The 20,851-nt window shown below is 52.9% G+C and overlaps 1 protein-coding gene across 2 annotated transcripts; it reads left to right on the plus strand.

Annotated features, from left to right (window-relative positions):
• The first annotated feature begins 690 nt into the window (after positions 1-690).
• Positions 691-15,142, plus strand: Npr1 (natriuretic peptide receptor 1). Of its 2 annotated transcripts, XM_055623403.1 has the most exons (22): positions 691-1,574; positions 2,226-2,425; positions 3,016-3,129; positions 3,522-3,657; positions 3,886-3,977; positions 4,557-4,692; positions 4,881-4,965; positions 6,093-6,213; positions 7,001-7,075; positions 7,288-7,365; positions 7,668-7,772; positions 8,002-8,073; positions 8,171-8,327; positions 8,705-8,860; positions 9,089-9,257; positions 9,869-10,015; positions 10,104-10,227; positions 10,340-10,408; positions 10,875-11,049; positions 11,246-11,344; positions 14,343-14,434; positions 14,565-15,142. In XM_055623403.1, the coding sequence occupies exons 1-22, from the start codon at positions 758-760 to the stop codon at positions 14,625-14,627; spliced, it is 3,282 nt and encodes a 1,093-aa protein (XP_055479378.1). In that variant the 5' UTR covers positions 691-757; the 3' UTR covers positions 14,628-15,142. The 2 variants fall into 2 exon arrangements, with proteins under 2 accessions (XP_055479378.1, XP_055479383.1); XM_055623408.1 differs by lacking the exon at positions 10,340-10,408.
• The last annotated feature ends 5,709 nt before the right edge of the window (positions 15,143-20,851 follow it).

The following is a 20,851-nucleotide window of genomic DNA, read 5'->3' on the forward strand; positions in this document are numbered from 1 at the left end:
ATGGCCTTTTCCGGAAGCCCTCCCAGACCCCTGCGGCCACACACACCTTTTCTGGTCAAGGTGCAAACAAGCCTGCGCTTTCCTCTTGCACGGCAGCCAGGTAGCAGAGGAGGGCCCAGGAGGGGGGCCAGCGGCAGGGGGCGGCTGCTTCGCGCCTCGCTCCCCAGCCCTGCTCCCCCCCCGCCCCCGCGGCCTAGGATCCCCGCCCGCGCGTGCTGCCCGGGGAGGGACCTCTCGCGGCGCGGCGCGGCGGGAAGCGGGTGGGTGGGAACTGCGCGCCCCCAGGGTGGGAGCCCGCAGTGGCCGGAGCCGGGAGGAAGGGGTTAACGAGCCGGGATTGGCTCCCCCGGCTCCCCAGTCACCGAATCTGGGAGGGGAGGATTCGCTGCCTGGCTTGGGATCTTGTGGGCCCCCCCGCCCCCCCGCCCGCCTCCGGAACGGCCGGAGACTTGGGCCAGCCGGACGCCCCTTCTGGCACAGTCCTGGGGCGAGCGCGGGCGCACGCTCCCCTTCCTCGCCGGCGCTCCGGTCCGCCTCGCCCTCCCGGGACCGCGCTCGCTCGCTCGCTCGCTCTCCACCGACTCCCTTCGGGTGCCGCTCGCTCTCACCTGCCCTGAAGCGCCCTCCGCTCCCGGACGCGTCCAGCTCGGGGGGCCCGCTGGACAGCCGGACGGTCGCAGCCCGGGCGGGCGGCGCGCCCTCGGGGCTCCGGCGACGGCCCACCGCCCCTCTCCCCCGCGACCCGCGGGCGCCGCGGATGTCCGCGAGCCGCCGCCGAGCCCGAGGACGCCGGCGAGCCGCCCGCACGTCGAGCGGGCCATGGAGACGGCGCCGCCCCGTCGCTGCGCCTGCTGAGGCCATGCCCGGCTCCGGGCGCGTCCACGCGCGCCTGCGGGCGCTGCTGCTGCTGCCGCCGCTGCTCCTGCTCCGGGGCGGCCACGCGGGCGACCTGACCGTGGCCGCGGTGCTCCCGCTGACCAACGCCTCGTACCCCTGGTCCTGGGCGCGCGTGGGGCCGGCCGTGGAGCTGGCCCTCGCGCGGGTGAAGGCGCGGCCGGACCTGCTGCCGGGCTGGACGGTCCGCGTGGTGCTGGGCAGCAGCGAGAACGCGGCGGGCGTCTGCTCCGACACGGCCGCGCCGCTGGCCGCGGTGGACCTCAAGTGGGAGCACAGCCCCGCGGTGTTCCTGGGCCCCGGCTGCGTCTACTCGGCCGCTCCGGTGGGGCGCTTCACGGCGCACTGGCGGGTGCCGCTGCTGACCGCCGGCGCCGCGGCGCTGGGCATCGGGGTCAAGGAGGAGTTCGCGCTGACCACGCGCGCGGGGCCCAGCCACGTCAAGCTGGGCGACTTCGTCACGGCGCTGCACCGACGGCTGGGCTGGGAGCACCAGGCGCTGGTGCTCTACGCCGATCCCGATCCGCTGGGCGGCGACCGGCCCTGCTTCTTCGTCGTGGAGGGGCTCTACGTGCGGTTGCGTGAGCGCCTCAACCTCACCGTCAACGACCAGGAGTTCGTCGAGGGCGACCAGGACCACTACGTCAGGCTGCTGCAGGCCATGCGGCTCAAGGGCAGAGGTGAGACCGGCACCCACGGACGCCTGGCCCGCGCGGCGCGCTCCCCGGCCTGTCCACGCCTGGCGTTCCTCCTCTTGGGGCGAGGCCTCCCCCTGGCTGCTTCTCCCTTGCCGACACGACTTTCCTACCTCGGAGTTTCTAGTTCCCCCTCTAGGCGCGGGGTTTGCATTCCTACGCCCTCCCTCTCCCCTCCTGACTCCATGACCTTCCTGCTGAGAACTTTTCCTGAGTCAGGCGAGGAAGGGCCTCGTCCTAGCGCTTCTGAGTCCTCAGCTGGGTTTCCCGGCTCTTCTCGCTCCCGTTTTGGCTCTACCTTACCATGTTCTCTCTCCTCTAGTGTCTTCTATGGCTCTCACAGGAGCTTCCAGGTCCCTTCTCCCGCTGGCCATTCTCTGATTCTTCGTGCACTCTTGGTCCCCACCCCCCCCCTTATGTTCCCTCCTTCCATCTCTCTCTATCTCTCACTTCCTACGTGCAAACACCTCCTTCTTCCATCTTTCACGTTCCCTAGCCAAGGCCCAGTCTGAGGCAGGCCTGCTACCATCTAGAGATGTCACTCAGAATTCCTTCCCTTGTAGTGCCTTGTACTCATATTCGCGTTCTCTCTCTCTCTCTCCCTCTCCCCTCCTTCTCTCCCTCCCTCCTCCTCAGTTATCTACATCTGCAGCTCTCCAGATGCCTTCAGGACTCTGATGCTTCTGGCCCTGGACGCTGGCCTGACTGGGGAGGACTATGTTTTCTTCCACCTGGATGTGTTTGGGCGAAGTCTTCAGGACACTCAGGGCAGTATTCCTCAGAAGCCCTGGGAAAGAGGAGATAAGCAGGACAGCAGGGCACAGCAGGCCTTCCGGGTGAGTGCCGAGGCTGGAAGCCCATGTGTAGGACTCTGAGCTGTTCTCATGCTGGGCCACTAGCTAAAATGACTCCAGAAAGAGTTGTACAGTGAACTCCACGAGATTTCGGGGCTTCAGAGCCAGGAAGCTGAACAGATCATTTGATGGGCCTGAAGTAGGAGGATATTAAAAACCCCTGGATTAGACAGGACTTGAATCTTTTGCTTAAGCACAAGGGCCATCTCATGCAGGACACAGGGTTGTCACAGGACAATTTGTCACAGGACAAATTGACACAGGGTTCAATTTGATCTTTGTCTTATTTAATATTTAGTATTTATTTAGGTTCTTTATTTCTTTGGTTTTTGTTGTTTTGTTTGAACCAGAGTCTCTGTATTCCTGGTTATCCTGGAACTCATTATATAGAACAGGCTGGCCTCAACGCAGAGATTTCTCTTGATTCTGCATCCTGAGTGCTAAGAATAAAGGCCTGTACTACCACACCCAGCCACTCGATGATGTGATCTTGACCTAAACAGAGAGGCTGGTCTGGGCGGTGGACCCAACCTCCTGACACCCCACCGCCTTTTCAATGATTCCTTCCTTAGGCTGCCAAAATCATTACTTACAAAGAGCCGGATAATCCTGAGTACTTGGAATTCCTGAAGCAGCTAAAACTCTTGGCTGGCAAGCAGTTTAACTTCACCGTGGAGGATGGCCTGGTAGGGGGGCGTCCTCAGATCCTCCAGTGTGGATCTCTACCCTGCTCTCTCAGGCACTCTAGTGTGCCATCTCCCCCTCTTCCTATTATGTCTGTGTCTCTCCTGATGACAGAGGGGGACATGGCAAGTTCAACCTTGAACCTCAAGTCTTTATCAGGGGAAATGGGAATGACATATCCTGCCCTGTCTGCCTACCTTGACTCAGGGTGGGGAGCAACAGAGGATACAAAAGTATTGTTTAAGCAGTCACCTCTGTGTGGAGTATGGTTGCTTTCAGTATCCCCTTCCAAGCTCCCAGCCCCACCCCCATCCCCAGTTCCCTGCCAACAGCGCTACATTTTGTCACTCTGTACCCTCTACCTATTTTGTCTGAGCGCTGCTTGCTTCTACAGGAAAATATCATCCCAGCATCCTTCCATGATGGGCTCCTGCTCTATGTCCAGGCGGTGAATGAGACTCTAGCCCAGGGGGGGACTGTCACTGACGGAGAGAACATCACTCAGCGGATGTGGAACCGAAGCTTCCAAGGTCAGAGCCTACCTGAATTACCAGCCGGCTCTCCCAGGTTTCACAAAATTCTTCATGCGGAGTCTGCCATTCCCACAGCCAACAGAACTGTCCTCTTCACCATTGGGCATATCTCCATATTAGTGTTTATATCTGTCTCTACCTCGAGAGAGAGATGGTTGGGATGAAGTGAGGCATCTCTGAACCTCCATTATTTCAAAACACAGCCTTCCTCACCTATGTCCCTAGGTGTGACAGGACACCTGAAAATTGATAGCAATGGAGATCGGGAGACTGATTTCTCCCTCTGGGATATGGATCCAGAGACAGGTGCCTTCAGGGTAAGTTCATGCATATACCAAGGAGACAGTGCCGGGCAAGAATGGTGTCTCAAGCCAGCCAGTGGTGGTTCATGCCTTTAATCCCAGGGGTCTGAGGAGGGAACATAGAGTCCTTCCCTTGAGTTCCTAAGACAGGTGAGACCCCATCCTAGCAGAGACAGGGACTCAGGGCCAAGAAAAATGCATATGTGCAGCTGTGTAAACACAGCAGGGACAGGAAAGAGCAGAGGTCAACAGCACCAAGAATCAGATCTGCCATGAAGGCCTCCTGGAGGAGACATATATATTTAGGCCTGGAAGTGTGGACTGAGTTATTATTTCTGTCATGTAAGCAATACCAGTCCCCTGTGTGTATGGTTGACGTTTCCAGTGGGCTCCCATGGATACTTCTCTGCCAAGCCTTTGAGTGTTTAAGGTTTTGCCCCTCACTGCACGGGCATGGATTTGAAGACTCATGAATAGTCACAGCAGGAACCTGGTGAGGAGTTGGTAGCCCAGATATAAGACCTGGAAACAGAGATTGGCAAGCAGGAGGCAAGGTGGCACAGGAGGCTGATCACCACTCCTGATCTCCCTCAGGTTGTCCTGAATTATAACGGGGCTTCCCAGGAGCTGGTGGCTGTGTCAGAACGCAAATTACACTGGCCCCTGGGATACCCACCTCCTGACATTCCTAAATGTGGCTTTGACAATGAGGACCCAGCCTGCAAACAAGGTGACTGGCCCATGCTTCCCGACTCCTGTTGGAGAGCCGCTGCCTCCTCCCCTGGGAGTTAAAGAAGGCTTCTTTGCCCCTGACTTGACTTCCCTTCATCTCTCACCTCAGCCGACCAATCATTAGACGATTCTTCCTTCTTGTTATCTAACCCAACTCTCTGTTCTACAACTTGGACTCTCCCACAGATCACTTTTCCACACTGGAGGTTCTGGCTTTGGTGGGCAGCCTCTCTCTGATTAGCGTTCTGATTGTGTCCTTCTTCATATACCGGTAAGTTGTGGCATGGGGCGCTAAGTGAGCCTGGGGGGCATGGGAGCACGGAGAAGGGAGCAGGAGGAGAGTAGGCCTGGGAGGGACCCTTGTGTGGGAAAAGAATTCTTTCATTCCCTCGGTGAGGAGACAGAAGCCCCAGACTGGAGTCGTGTTGGTTGGGGCTGGGTTATAGCTCCAGAGCGATGTGTTGAGGACTCCGGGGACATAGCAGCTGCGAAGGGACACCAGCGCAGAGGACACTGATGTGGAACTCGCATCCTCTGCTGAGGCCAGATGGAAAGCAGTAGTTCAAACCTTCAGGCAGCCAGGCGGTGGTGGGGCACGCCTTTAATCCCAGCACTCTAGAGGCAGAGGCGGGCCACCCTGGACTAGAAGGAGTTTCAGAACAGCCAGGCCCACACATAGGACAGCCAGGGCCACACAGAGAAACCCTGTCTTGAAAACAAAAATAAAAAACCCTTAAGGTACTGGCCCAAAGGAGTTGGCCCTGGATGATGAATCCTGCTGTGAGCCATGGGCTGACCCTAGATGGAAAAAGAGGGGCTAGAGAGCCCACTCCTGCCTTCCTGTGCACGTGGAAATGAAAAGTACAGCAGAGGATAAGGAAACAGGAAAGAGAAGGGAAGAGAGCAGAGCTGACACTCACGACAACACTGCATTCCTGTAATAATTAAGAATGAAGTAGAGGGGTGGAGATTGAGCTCAGTGGTAGAGCACTTGTCTAGCAAATACAAGGCCCTGGGTTCAGTCCTCAGTTCTGAAAAAAATAAAAATAAAAGAATGAAGTAGAAGACAAGTGTTCTAGTGCATGGCTTTAATCCCAGCACTCAGGGAAGCAGAAGCAAGTGGATCTCTGTGAGTTAGAGGCCAGCCTGGTCTACAAAGTGAGTCCAGAATAGCCAGGGCTACACAGAGAAACCTCTGTGAAAGAAAAGAAAAGAAAGAAGCTGAAGAAAAAGTTGATATGGAGGCCTCCAGTTTCCAAAGGAAAAAACTGAAGAAATTCTCAGCTCAGAGAACGGGACACTCTCACTTATCTCTTAACATGTGGCATGTCCTGGGGCTCTGAGGGTTGCTGAACCCCAGCCAGGGCCAGGGGCTCAGCTGCAGGCTTCCCATCCCAGAAAGATGCAGCTGGAGAAGGAGCTGGTGTCGGAGCTGTGGCGGGTGCGCTGGGAGGACGTGGAGCCCAGCAGCCTGGAGAGGCACCTTCGGAACGCTGGCAGCCGCCTGACCCTGAGCGGGGTGAGAACACTACTGTCTCTGCAGGATGAGTATACCTGAGTACCAAGGGCGATGCCCAAGAGTAAGAGGTGGTTCTAAGCTAGGTGAGGAGACTCACAGCTGGACCCAGGACTTGGGAGGTTAAGACAGGAAGGTAGCTGCAGGTCTGAGCCTAGCCTGTGCTACAGAATGAGACCTTGTCTCATACAAACCAAAACCGGGGGCCTGGAGAGATGGCCTACAGGATAAGAGCATTGGGTGCTCTTCCAAAGGTCCTGAGTTCAATTCCTGGCAACCACATGGTGGCTCACAACCATCTGTAATGAGATCTGGTGGTCCCTTCTGGCCTGCAGGCCTACAAGCAGGCAGAACACTGTATACATGATAGATAGATAGATAGATAGATTGATAGATAGATAGATAGATAGATAGATAGATACATAGATAGATAGGACCAAAACCAAACAAAAGAACAAGTCTATTCCCAGCTCTGGCTTCTCTTGCTCACTCTGACACTGTCTCAGATGAGGGTTGCAGCCTCTGAGACAAGGCTCTCTCAAAGGTCAAAGGGGATGGTCTAAGTAAACACACAAGTATGAGTCTCATACACAACATGAGGAGGGTGAAAGCTAGCCTTGGTGGCTCGCAGCTGTAATCAACCCTCGCCTGGGAGACCGAGACAGTGGCATCGCTACAAGTTCCAGGGCAGCCCTGGCCTAAAGAGTGAGACCCCCATCTCAGGAGGGTGCGCAGAGAAGATGTAGACTGGCCCTGGGCTGACCATGCGGTCTTTCGTTAATCTTTGCAGCGAGGCTCCCACTATGGCTCCCTGCTAATCACGGAGGGCCAGTTCCAAGTCTTTGCCAAGACAGCATACTATAAGGTGGGTCTGGGGAAAAGACTGCTGGTCCTTGGGGCCCAAATGGAGTGTGCTCTGAGGGCTAAGATGACACTGTGGTGGGCCCAGGGGACAGGGGTGGGGCCGGGGGCAGCACGGGCTTTTAGAAGCAAGGAGAGAGTGGGTGTCATGGACGGGTTTTCAGAACCAGATGGGAATCTCGGGCCCTGAACAACAAGTGTCCATTTTTTACTCAGGGCAACCTCGTGGCTGTGAAACACGTGAACCGGAAACGTATTGAGTTGACACGCAAAGTCCTGTTTGAACTTAAGCATGTAATGTAGGGGGCTGTGACTTTGGGAAGGGCTCCATGGGTGCCCTAAGAGAGTCAGCCAACAAAACTGACTGTGGAGGGGGATCTGAATATCTGGGCTGGGCCCGTGGGTCTTGTAGGTAGGAAAAGGGAGATCGGTCGTAAGATGAGTGATCACCGGGTCCTTGGGCACTGGTAGACAGCCTGGAGGATGAGGGGTGAGGGAGCAGATTCTGAAGAAGGACATGGTAACATACATGTGGCTTGGCGAGGTTTGGAGCCTCTGCCAGCGAGCGTCTTAGTGTTGTCCCAACCTGCCTGCAGATGCGGGATGTACAGAATGAACACCTGACCAGATTTGTGGGTGCCTGTACCGACCCTCCTAACATCTGCATCCTCACAGAGTACTGTCCCCGCGGCAGCCTTCAGGTGAGTGGGACAAGAGGGAGTGCGTCAAGAGCCCTGGCTCTTACCCCACTGACCACATGACCCTAGACAAGCCTCCCTCTTTCTGGCCTTTCTCGGCCCTGTCTGTAAATGGGAGTTGGGGGCGGGCACTAGAGTAAATCCAGGTGTCCTCTTCTTTGTCAGTTTGTGCCAGTAGCTCCCTGTACTGTCCTCCCACTCCCAGGGGGTCTGACTCTTGCTGCCCCAGCAGGACATTCTAGAGAATGAGAGTATTACCCTGGACTGGATGTTTCGGTACTCACTCACCAATGACATTGTCAAGGTGAGTCCAGAGGAGCTCACTGGATGCTGGGCAAGGGTTGGGCATGGTTGGAAAGGCACACTCATGCCCAAGCCCTCTGCCTTCCTAAATTCCCCAGGGAATGCTCTTTCTACACAACGGGGCCATTTGTTCCCATGGGAACCTCAAGTCATCCAACTGTGTGGTAGATGGGCGCTTTGTGTTGAAGATCACGGACTATGGGCTCGAGAGCTTCAGAGACCCAGAGCCACAGCAAGGACACATCCTCTTCGCCAGTGAGCCTGACTCTTGACCCATAGGCTTCTGTTACCAACACAACTGAGAAGGGAAACTGAGGCCTAGCCTCTGTGTGACTTGGGTACACCTCTCACCTCCAGGTTCAACCTTCATCGGTTAAAGAGGAGGTCAGGTGGTCTCTAGGCTTCTGGTTCTCAGCCCTGTGCCGTGTCCACAGACCTCTGAGCCACAGCCTTGTTCCCAGCTTATCTTAAACCATCTGTCTGTTTTCTCAGCATTATCAGACCACCCTGTCTTACTTTTATTATTGCACTTATTACCCATGAGATATGATACTCATTCGCTAGTTTTTCTGTTCCTATCAGAATGTAAAGTTGCTTATCCCTTAGCTTTGGGGCCCCTCCTTCTATGACAGAAAAATTGTGGACTGCACCAGAGCTCCTGCGAATGGCTTCCCCACCTGCCCGTGGCTCCCAAGCTGGTGATGTATACAGCTTTGGCATCATCCTTCAGGAGATTGCCCTCAGGAGTGGGGTCTTCTATGTGGAAGGCTTAGACCTCAGCCCCAAAGGTGAGGATCATGTGGCTAGATCCCAGCCAGTCTTGGCTAGACCTCTGCAAACACCCCTGTCCTTTCTTCCGGGTGATGGGAAGCCAACCCCCATCCTTTGTCCCACGGCCGCCGGCGACCGGTCCGCTCTGTGCTCTGCTCTGGACTTTGCCCACCTGTCTGTCCCTGCTGGTTGGGCAACTAGGCCCTTGGCAATGCCACTCTTAAGTGCATCCCCTTCCCACACAGAGGTCATCGAGCGCGTGACTCGGGGCGAGCAGCCCCCGTTCCGCCCGTCCGTGGGTCTGCAGAGCCACCTGGAGGACCTGGGGCAGCTAATGCAGAGGTGCTGGGCAGAGGACCCCCAGGAGCGGCCACCCTTCCAGCAGATCCGCCTGGCGCTACGAAAGTTTAACAAGTCAGTGGCGTCTCCCCACCAGCCACCCTAAACCCCACACCTCAGTGTTCCTACAGCAGCAGAGGGAGCCTGCTGCAGCCATGGCAGCCACTCGGGCATCTGCGCAGCTCTATGACTTGTTGGTCCTCTCAGGTTGTCCTCTGCCGACGTGGACACCACACGTCCTTCCCGCCTGTAGCCCCACACTGACCCCTAGACTTAAGATAAAAAAGAATGCACGTGCCAGATGGCCCAGCCTCTTCCTCCCTCCTCCCTCCCAGTCTCAGTCCTTCTGTCTCCCTTTCCCAGTGTGCCCCCTGGCTCCTTCTCCCAGACATGTCTCTCTCCGCTACCTGCACACCTATCACTGTCCCCAGCTCATCCTGCCTCTCTCCCTCTCCACCTCCTTCAAACTCACTTGTGCTCAATAAGAATAAGACATCTAGCTGTGCACTGAGGCAGATGGATGTCCGTGAGTTCAAGGTCAGCTGGCTTACATACCGAGTTCTGGGTCAGCTAGGACTACTTAGACAGACCCTGTCTAAAAGGGGGTGGGAGGGAACTAGGCATGGTGAGTGGCTGAGTGTGGGCACTGCCAGGCAGGACCAGTCACCTCGTCTCACGGCCCTCAGGGAGAACAGCAGCAACATCCTGGACAACCTGCTGTCACGCATGGAGCAGTATGCCAACAACCTGGAGGAGCTGGTGGAGGAGAGGACGCAGGCTTACCTGGAGGAGAAGCGCAAAGCTGAGGCCTTGCTCTACCAGATCCTGCCTCAGTGAGTACAACTCCGGACACAAGGCCACGTGCACGCACACAGCCCAGTCCACGCCTGCCTCACCTTCTGCTCTCTCCCCTCACCTCAGCTCTGTGGCTGAGCAGCTGAAGAGAGGCGAGACGGTCCAGGCTGAGGCCTTCGACAGTGTTACCATCTACTTCAGTGACATCGTAGGCTTCACAGCTCTCTCAGCAGAGAGCACACCCATGCAGGTGAGCTGGGGTTCAGCCGCAGGCCAGCATGGCCTTTTCGGGGTTAGAGCTCCTGTTTGTCCCTGCTGGGAACCCTCGCTGCCCAGCTCTCACGGCTGCCTCTGCCCCCCAGGTGGTGACTCTGCTCAATGATCTGTACACCTGTTTTGATGCTGTCATAGACAACTTTGATGTGTACAAGGTGGGCTCAGGAGTTGTCACGCTATGAAGTTATGGGGGATAGGACAGATAGGCAGACACGGACAGAGTCAGAAAAATGTGCAGATGGATACACGGAATGGGAGGGGGAAAAAAGCCAGACAGTGCTGATGCACACCTTTAATCCCACCAGTCAGGAGGCAGAGGAAGGGGACCTTTGTGAGTTCAAGGCCAGCCTGGTCTACAGCGTGAGTTCCAGGCTACACAGAAAAACCCTGGATCAAAAAAAAAAAAAAGGAGGAGGAAGAAGAAAGGAGGGAAGGAAGGAAAGAGGAAAGAACAAGGACATGGGCAGAGACACAGGGGCACCCAGGGACAGCCAGAAACTGTGGGTTTGGAGGATGAGTACAGCTGATGGAGAATGATGGGCAGTAAAGATGGCTTGTCATGCTGGTGGCGCAGGGAAAGCTCCAGCCCTCCAGTCCTTCGCTCTCCTGCCTGCCCCACAGGTGGAGACCATTGGCGATGCCTACATGGTGGTGTCTGGGCTCCCGGTACGAAACGGACAGCTCCACGCCCGAGAGGTGGCCCGAATGGCGCTTGCACTGCTGGATGCCGTGCGCTCCTTCCGCATCCGCCACAGGCCCCAGGAGCAGCTGCGCTTGCGCATCGGCATTCACACAGGTCAGACGGCTGCAGGCCTCCGGAGGCAAATCCAAGAGGCTGAAACTAGGGAACAAGTGGTTGTCCCTGGCACTGACCCCTTATCTCCTGTCCCCACACACCCTGGGTCCACATATCCCAACTCCTACCTCTTCCGGGGTGCACACCTACCTCCTCCAACTGCCCTGGGCTCTGTTCCCTTCTTTTCCCCTCCCAGGTCCCGTGTGTGCTGGTGTTGTAGGGCTAAAGATGCCCCGCTACTGCCTCTTTGGAGACACAGTCAACACAGCTTCAAGAATGGAGTCTAATGGGGAAGGTATGATGGCCCTCCTAGAGGGAGTGCGAAGGGCAGCTGGCCAGTGCAGCCTACCTAGGCCTACCTAGTTCCTCAGCTGGCTCCTGACTTCCTTCTACCCTCCCCCCACACTCTGTAAATCAAGAATATTGCTAGGCATGTATGTACGCTGTGTGTGTGCGCGCGTGCGTGCATGTGTGAGCCAGAGAGACAGAGACAAAGGGTTGAAAATGCACCAAGCCCACCTTAGCGCCATAGCTTAGCTACCTGGAGTGTTTTCAGAGCACTTTCATTAGCCTACAACCGAGCAAAGCAATCTAACACAGTCTCACTTTTTCCTGTGTGTGGTATCAGAGATTTTGACAAGTGCCCTAACACTGAGGCATGGAATATATTTATATTCTTTATTCTAATGTGGATCTCATTAAGCTGCTTAGGCTGGTCTTGAACCTATAAATCTCCTGCAGTAGTCTCCAAGTAGCCGGGATAACAGGCCTAGGCCACCAGCCCAGGAAACAAAGTCTGTTTTATAATAATAAAGTATTTAATGTACTTATGCACCCACAAAGATAGGTGTTTTGCTGGTTAGGTGTCTCAGTGGGTGAAGGCGCTTGCTGGGCAAGCCTGATGGCTTGAGGTTGACAGGGAATCCAGAGAGAATGGAGTCCCACAAGTTGTCCTCTGACCTCATGCCAACATACAATAGATGAATAAACATAATTTAAAATTTTGTTTTTAAAAACCACAACGTGCCAGGAGTGGTGGTGCTCATCTTAGTCCAAATACTCAAGCAGCAGAGGCTGGCAGATTTCTGAGTTTGGGGCCATCCTGGTCTACATAGTAAGTTCCAGGCAGGATGGCCAGAGCTACATAGTGAGACCGTCTTATAAAAAACAGACAAACAAAAACCCAATAACTCCTGACAGGGGTCCAAAAGTGTCCTCCCCCCACAATAAGCAAGTACATGTAATAATGAAATATAAAATGCCAAGCATGTAATTTTGTTCATCTTTTCTGGGATCAGCTGCTTTTCCATACAGGGTTTCAGGGTTTCAAATCTCTAGCACAACTCTGGGTTTGCAGTAGGCATCTAATAAATGCTTGTTCCCACCCCTCCCTTGGTTTTGCCTCCTGTCTCTTCTATTTTGTCTACCACGTGGTTGTTGTTTGAGGTAATATCCTCAAGTTGCCAAGGCTGACTTGAACCCCAGATCTTCTTACCCTCACCTAAGTGATCATGGAATTGTTCTACCATGCCCAGGGTTTGTTTGGGTTTTTGTTGTTGTTGTTGTTGTTGTTTGTGTGTTGTTATTTTGTCTTGCGACAGAGACAGAAGCCCAGGCTAATCTCAATCCTTTCTCTCCAGCCTCCCAAGTGCTACAATTATAGACAGTTTCCTACTATATTTGACACAATTCAATTAAGTGAATAGTTATCAGGCAACCACTAAGCACCAGGCTGAGCGAGCTGAGAAGGCTGTGTGGCCCTCACCTGAGCCTCATGGTAGAAAGCCAGCCCCCAAAGCCCGGAGGAGCCCTGTTCAGCTGAGACTCTTTGCACCTATGTTTGGGGCTGAGGGGCAGGAAGGCGCTCCTCTCTTAGGTCATTCTTCACAGAATACGCTCTCAGAAGTGGGTCAGCAATACGGGATTACCACGATGACACAGGTGAGGGGGAGAGTGGCTCAACTTGGGCAGACCTCCTACCCTAGATTTCGATCCCTCAGCCAGAAAAAAAGAACGCTGATCCGCAAGTGCTACACTCCTGTACTCCCAAAGTTCAGGCTAGCCTTGGCTACAGAGTGAAATTATGTTTCACAGAATGGTGTGTGTGTGTGTGTGTGTGTGTGTGTGTGTGTGTGTGTGTGTGTTGGAAGAGTAGGGCATTTAGAGAGATGGCTCACTGGGTGAAATGCTCCCTGTTCAAGCATGAGGACTTGAGTTTGGATACCCAAATGGGCACTAAAGCATGTTACCCCAGCAGTGCAGGGAGGGAGGTTCAGAGAGCACAAACAGGCAGATTCCTGCAGCTCACTGGCCAGGTGAGTCTAGCCCAAACAGGGAGCTCTGAGTAAGCCCCAGGCTCACTAGAGCCTCAAACAGTAAAGTGGAGAGGGACGCAAAGACACTGCAAATTCGCCTCTGCCTCCAGCTGTGTGCACACTAGAACACAGCATTTAGTCAAGTAACTGATTGGCAACAACTAACATAGTGTTTCCTATGGGCCACACTGTATCTAGATACTTTCTGAGTGCTTTATTTCCTTATTTGACCTGCTGAAAATCTGACGGAGGCAAAGGAGAGTGGAGTTAAATCCAGCACCCACCCTTTTGAAATGAGCACTGTCACTGTCAGCCTTTTACAGATTAGGGAGACAAAGCACATTTATCTTAGTTACCTGAGCGTGTCCAGGCTGAGCACCACACTGAGCATCTGCAGTGTGGATTCCTAACCAAGTGTTGTGTGGCCCCTCGGGAGCTGGGTGAGTCGCAAAAGCAATGCTGTGTGGCAATGTTTGCCACAGTGGCAAAGATGCTCTGTAATCCATAGGTCCAGTGTTGTAGCCTTGAGTCTCATCTGGCAATTGATGGCTTAAAAGGTGCCCAGTGAGCTGAGACTATAACTCAGTCTATAGAGTGCTTGCCTAGCAAGGCAGGAAGCCCTGGGTTCGATCCCCAGCGCCACATAAACCAGACTTGGTGATATTTGTCTGTCATCCCGGCACACAGGAAGTGGAGGCAGGAAGATCGGGAGGTCAAGATCAGTTTACATAATATGAGATCTTACCTCAAAAGAGTGGTACAGAGAGCTTGGAAGGGCCAGAGCGATGGCTGAGAAGTTAAGAACACTGACTGCTCTTGTAGAGAACCCAGGTTATGCAGTCACGCTTCACCGGGACAGTCCAGGGCTTCCCGAGCTAAAGGAAACCAGCGCCATCCGCCTCAAGTTCCCAGTCTGCCTGTTTGTTCCTACTCCCACCCCTGCCCCTCCTCACCTTCCTCCTGCCCTGTCCTCTCCAGCCCTCAAGATCCACTTGTCTTCTGAGACCAAGGCTGTGCTGGAAGAGTTCGAAGGTTTTGACCTGGAGCTTCGAGGGGATGTGGAAATGAAGGTAGAGAAGGGACCCTTAGATCCCAGAGCAACCCTAGGCCCCTCCCACACAGAAGCTTCTCAAATGATTTGGGCCCTTCCCAAAAGGGTGTGCCCTTCCCGACCCAGCCTCCTCTTTTTATTTCTTTCAGGGCAAAGGCAAGGTTCGGACCTATTGGCTCCTGGGGGAGCAGGGATGTAGCACGCGAGGCTGACCCACGGCCCCTGCTGTCCCGAGTTACCTCCCTTCCCTGTGCCAGAGGTGACAGAGGCGTCCAGCTTCCTCCCCTCCCACAGCCCAATCACGGAGGAAAGAGTAGGGACCCGACCAGCACAGTCACCACATGTGACCTCTGAGAGAGGATGGGGATGGTGGGGGCTGATCGGAACCACCGAAGTTCACAGGGTTGATGCTCCGGTGTCACTCCTGTCGCATGTGTCCTCCGCCCCACCCTTCCTCAGCCACCTAGATTGGGAAGGTGATTTCTTCTTCTCCCTCAACTCTGCTCCACTGTGACTTTTATAGGAAGGGAAATTGCCACTTGAAGGAACTAGAGATTGCAGGAGTTTACAGGAGGTGGGAAGTCAAATGTCACAAATACTCCCCTCACTCCCACCCCCCTTTCTGCCCCCCAGGCCTTGGACACAAGTGCACTGGGGAGAAGAGAGCTGTGGGTCCCCATGCCCTGCTTCTCCTGTGAGCAAAACCCATTAAAATCTTTATGCCTGAGACAGTCTCTTCTTTCGGGAGAGAGAGTTGCTGGGAAACAGTATTGTTCTTTCTCTACCCTTTGCTTCCAAGAGAGTTAACCTTCAACTCTGTTTCTTTGGTTGTTGTTACTAATTTTTTTTATTTTGTTTTCTGAGACAGGGTTTCTCTGTGTAGCCCTGGCTGTCCTGGAACTCACTCTGTAGACCAGGCTGGCCTCAAACTCAAAGAGATCTGCCGACCTAGTACTGGAATCAAAGACATGCACCACCACCCCCAGCTAATTTTATGCTTTTACTTGAAGAGACCGGAGAATTTCCAGCAGGGTTAAGTTTTTAAGAGTCTCAACAAACCTGTTTATGTGGGTTTGTGTCTGTTGATCCTGGCCTTGTTAAAAATTAAGGCGAACAGAAGCAAGCTGCCTACTTACTGAGGCTGACACAGAAGCATCAAGGTTAAAGGTCAGCCTGGGCTACAGAATTAGTTCAGGTCCAGCCTGGACCACCAAATGAACTCTTATCTCATGTTGGCCCTACATGTTGGCTCACACCTGTAAACTCAATATTTTAGAGGCTGAGTCAGGAGGATTGCTGTCTGAGGCCACACGGGGCTGCCTTCCAAGCCAGACTGACACTTTTTCTCAAAAGAGTTAAATAAAGAGTTGGGGGTGTTGGTTCTGTTCTTACGGTGCTTCCCTTGAGCATAGAACTCCAACTCCGGGCTCTGTCTTGGAAAACAGAGGCAGGAAGTTCAAGGTCAGCCTTCCCCACATAGTGAGTTCAAGGCCCTCTTGCAATACATGAGGCTATCTTAAAACGGAAATCCAAACAAAGTACTGAGGAGGTATTTCAGTGGTAGAGGGTTTGCACAAAGCCCTGTATAAGTTCTCCATATTACTAAATAAATGAAAAAAAAAAAACAAAAACAAAAAAACCAAGCCCTTTTTATTCATGTATTTAATTTCATAATGAACTCTTTACATGTTAAATTTACTTCACTATTTTACAAGGACATTTTGTGTTTTGCTTTTTGAGACAGGGCATCACTATGTAGCCTAGGCTAGCCTCGTACTCCTGAACACTTGACAATCTTCCTCCATCAACCTCCCAAGTGAGCCTCATGCTTTATCAAGGACATTCTTGTTCCTTTTTTCTTAAGTTTGGTTTGGTATTTTTGAGACAGGGTTTCTTTGTGTAGCCTTGGCTGTCTTGGAACTCATTCTGGTCTTGAACTCACAGAGCTCCGCCTGCCTCTGCCTCCAAGAGTGCTAGGACTGCAGGCGTGGGACATCACAGCCAGCTACTTGTTACTTTTTAAATGTATGCTCAGAGGCACATGTGTGAGTGGATTGCTGGGAACTGGGGTCACAGATGGTTGTGAGCCACCATGTGGGTGCTGGAAGCTAAAGCTGGGTCCTCTGAAAGAGCAAATGCTCTAACTGCTGGGCCATCTCTGCATCACTTGAGATAATCTCTTCCTAGCCTGGAGCTTGACAATTAAGCTCAACTGGCTAGCTAGAGCGCCATCTTCCTCCATCTCCCCAAGGCTAGGAAATCAAGTGTGGCCTGCAGCTTTCAAGACAAGTGTTTTACAAAAGAAGCTATCTCCCCACACCACCAAAGACATTCTCGAGAGAAAGGGGCCTTTTCAGTGGGTGACTGTTAGTTTGGGCCTTGATTCAGGTAAAGGCATTCACGATCTAACTCCCACTCTTTCCACACTTATGATACAAAAGTCAGCACAGTAAAAAAGGAAAATAATGCGTTGGTATGAAGAAAATCACGTCAGGGCTGGAGAGATGGCTCAGTGGTTAAGAGCACTGCTAGCTGCACCTTTAGAGGACTCAGGTTCAATTCCCAGCACCCACCTGGCAGCTTACAACCGTCTGTAAGCTGGAACTCAAGTTCCAGGGTTTATCTGTGCATGCAGGCAAAATACCCATATACATAAAATAAAAATAAAATTTAAAAAAAAGAAAAAGAGGGGGCTGCAGAGATGGCTCAGAGGTTAAGAGCACTGGCTATTCTTCCAAAGGTCCTGAGTTCAATTCCCAGGAACCACATGGTGGTTCATAACCATCTATAGTAAGATCTGGTGTGCAGGCAGGCTGTTGTATAAATAATAAATTAATCTTAAAAATTAAAAAGAAAAAGAAAAAAAATCACATCATCTCCTGTATCCCCTGAAAGAGTCCTGGGGTCTCCTAGGATTTCCGGGCATACGTTGAGAACTGTTGTATTACCTGATCAACAGTAGGATAGCATGATTGGTACAGTCTGAATGAGAGGCACAGGAGCCAGGAAGTAGGTGGGCGTCTCCTTTTTCGGCTTCACAGTTGCTAGACAGACCCTGGGCCTTGCCCTTGATGAGCGCTCCACCACCAAGCTGTATTCCAGCTCTTTGGTTCTGAGACAGGGTCTTGCTAGCCTGGAGTTCAGTCTCAGAATGTTAGAATAATAAATTCTTTTATTTTTTCAGATTTGAATTTTTTATAAGTGTTTTGCGTGCCTGCATGTGGGTATGTACCCTGAATGCGCGCCTGGCCTGAAGAGGGTGGAGGAGAGGCCCTGGAACCGGAGTTACAGATGGTGGTGAGCCACTGCTATGGCTGCCGGAAATGGAACCCAGGTCCTCAGCAAGAGCAGCCACCGCTCTTGACCACCAGGCCATCTTTCAGCACCTCGTGGAGCCTTCTGTTTTGTTTTGTAGGTAACACTTTGATTTTTACTTGTTTTGTGTGTGTTGGTAGGGCGCAGGCTCACATAACCCACATCATGTATGTGGAGGTCAGAGGACAACTTTGAGGATTCATTTACCTTCTGCCCAGCGCCTTTACCTGCTGAGCCACAGACCGGTCCTTAGGGATCTCTTTAAAACCCAGTTGTGATGTGGGAATGATGACATTCCTCTTCCTTACACTCTATCCCCTATGCTGGTGTAGATAAGTCTGATTTCCCGGAAATGCCCTGCAGTTGGTAAACTGCTTGCCTGGCATGCATGGAGGCCCAGGTTCCAGCTCTGAGCCTGCAGAAGATGGCCAAGTGCGGTGATCCAGGCCTCTGATTCCACCATTCCGGAGAGAGGAAGGTCATCCTCCACTATCAAGTTGGAGGACAGTCTGTGATACATGATAACCTGTCAGAAATAAGTAAATAAATCAAGGCTGAATCTTCCTTTCCCAGTTCCAACCACTTAACACCTTGCTAAGCAGTCACGCAGGAATGTGGGGGAGAGGTGTAGCTTCACTTCCCCCGCAGGGAAGGAAAGTGCCAGACATTTCTTCAGTGCCATCCATCAAATGCAGACAGGCCTCTGCCCTGACCTCCCCAGGCCTCTTCCTGGAGTCTGTGCCAAGTAGGACCTGGAGGTAGGGTGGAACACCAGGGCGTAGAGGTCCGGCCACTAGGCAGGCAGGGCTCCGCCTTACACCAATGGTGGCTTTAGAGGTCAGACGTGATTTAAGAGAGAAGGTGCCTATGTGGTCCACGCTCGGATGAAAAGCTCTCCGGAGAAGCATAAGGAAAGATGGTCGCCTTGGCAACCGCAGCACGCTCAACTTTCTGTGGGCCCTGTAGCCATTTTAACTCCCACGCCCAATTTCTCCTCTCAGGATCGGTAGACAGGCCCCCGAAGAGCAGCTCTGATGTAACTCTGGGCCTGTGAGGTGACACCAGGGCCCTGAGCCATCCAGGGAGACTGGCGTTGGGAAGAGAGTCTGAGATGAGGTGGGGAAGTGGGTGGGAGCTGGATAACGGAGGAGCTCCAGCAAGGACAATTCTAGGAAACTGCCGGTCAGATCCTTCCGGGGCAGCCAGGCTCCAGCGGGCACCAGGAGGGGAGGCCGCTGGGAGGGGACCCTGAGGAGACGCCAAAGGAGTAGATGATTCCTGCAACCCCAGAACTTTCACTGCAACTGAGGATATTTCCTTCCGGAGTTAGGCCCCTGAAGCCAGGAAGAACTGGGAAAACCATTACTAAGGATGGGGGGGACGGGCGGGGGGGGGGAGAAGCGAGGCCTCCCCTCCCCCAAGCGGGGGCTCCCGCCCCTGTGGGAGGGGCTGTCTAGCCTCGGCGGCGTTTCCTGGGCTGTCCAGCCTAATAGGTTAGGAGGAGGGGTGGACAGGGCAACAGGGTTTCCCTGGAGTGTGGGCTGTGTAATAACAACAGCAACAATTGGCCTTCGGCTCTGCCTTACGGCTGACAAAGGCTTTCACATACATTAGCTCATCAGTTCACGTGACACCCCTGAAAGGGGAGGACAGCCCAAGGAGGCCACCCAACTGTTGGTAGGAAGGCCCAGCAGAGGTCCAGCTGTGGGTAGGAGGACCCACAGCTCCAGCGAGGCCAGGACCTGGAAAAAACAGAGCTGACATAAGCAGACAAATATCCTCCCCCACTCTGAGCGTCTGTTTTCTCTACGTCACAGAGCTCCGGTAATTTCTCACAGTGGTACATTTAGTAATATTCCTGCAAAATAATTTACACCTTTAAGGACATAGCTATGAATCTAATTAATGGCAGAGACCAATTTTGCAGCCTTGGAGTAATTTTTAAGTTAATATGCAGGAACCATAAAAGTATTTTTAAATGAACCATTTAAAAAAATGCGTTTCAAGAAGATTTAATCTCTCTGGGTTGGAATGCAACTAAGATGAAGAAAGGAGGATCGGGAGGCTGATAAATTTGGTGTTGCACAAAACGGGCATGAGGGTGTACTCGAGGGGCTCTGTGCAGTCCCCAGCAGCTGGAGGACTTCCCTTCCCCTCTAGGGACCTCCACTGAGTTAAAGCTGGATCCTTGACTACTCTGCAGAAAAGAATTTCAGGAGAAGCCAAGGGAAAGCAAAGTTAGTGAGTTTATTAAGTAGAGTTAGATAGAAAAAGGATCCTATGCGACCCGGAGGCCCAAGACCTAGGTGTGAGGTTGCCATTGACTGTCCTTACAATGGCTCTGTGGCCAGACAGTGGCCGAACAGGCCTTTAATCCCAGCACTCAGCACTTGGGAAGCAGAGGCAGGCAGATCTCTGAATTTGAGGACTGCCTGGTCTACAGAGTGAGTTTAGGACAGCCAGGGCTACAGGAGAAACCCTTTCTCCAAACAAACAAACAAACAATAGCGGGGAGGAAGAGATGGCTCAGCGATTAAAGAGCACTGGCTGCTCTTCCAGAGAACCAGGCTTCAATTCCCAGCACCCACATGGCAGCTCACAACTGTCTGCAACTCCAGTTCCAGGAGATCTGACACCCTCACACAGACATACATGTAGGCAAAACAGCAATGCACATAAAATAAAAATAAATCATTTTTAAAAAAATTAATAAACATTAGCTGTGTGAATGTATAGAGAATGTATAGAGAATATAGAGGATCTAATTTACAACACAATTTAAAGATTAGGAAAAGCTTAACATTAAAATTTAAAAGTTAAAAATATATATGTGCTATTTCATTTTGTTTTATTTGGGTTATGGAAAGCTCTCAAGTAGCCCAAGATGGCTTCAAATTCAGCATGTAATAAGGAGAACCATCAATGTCTGATCCCCGGCCTCATTCCTCTCAAAGGCTGGTGTTCTAGGAGTGCCTCACTGCACCAGTCTACAGCCCGCAGAGCACAGAACCCGGGGCTGCATGCATGGAGGCAAACATGCTACCAATGGTCTCAGTCCTACATCCTTTTTTTCCCTCAAATAATTCTGGGGGCACTAGCCAGGTGTCTCAGCGGGTAAAGT

The sequence above is a fragment of the Psammomys obesus genome, unplaced genomic scaffold (assembly GCF_907164565.1).
Source record: "Psammomys obesus unplaced genomic scaffold, mPsaObe1.curated_primary_1811, whole genome shotgun sequence".
NCBI lineage: Eukaryota > Metazoa > Chordata > Mammalia > Rodentia > Muridae > Psammomys > Psammomys obesus.

What these genes read in the sequence shown, in the direction of transcription:
- Npr1 (XM_055623403.1), top strand. Translation starts at nt 758, where the DNA reads ATGTCCGCGAGCCGCCGCCGAGCCCGAGGACGCCGGCGAGCCGCCCGC. An exon ending in TCACCGTGGAGGATGGCCTG is followed by an intron (nt 3,130 to 3,521) that starts GTAGGGGGGCGT and finishes TTGCTTCTACAG; the next exon opens with GAAAATATCATCCCAGCATC. An exon ending in CAGAGACAGGTGCCTTCAGG is followed by an intron (nt 3,978 to 4,556) that starts GTAAGTTCATGC and finishes GATCTCCCTCAG; the next exon opens with GTTGTCCTGAATTATAACGG.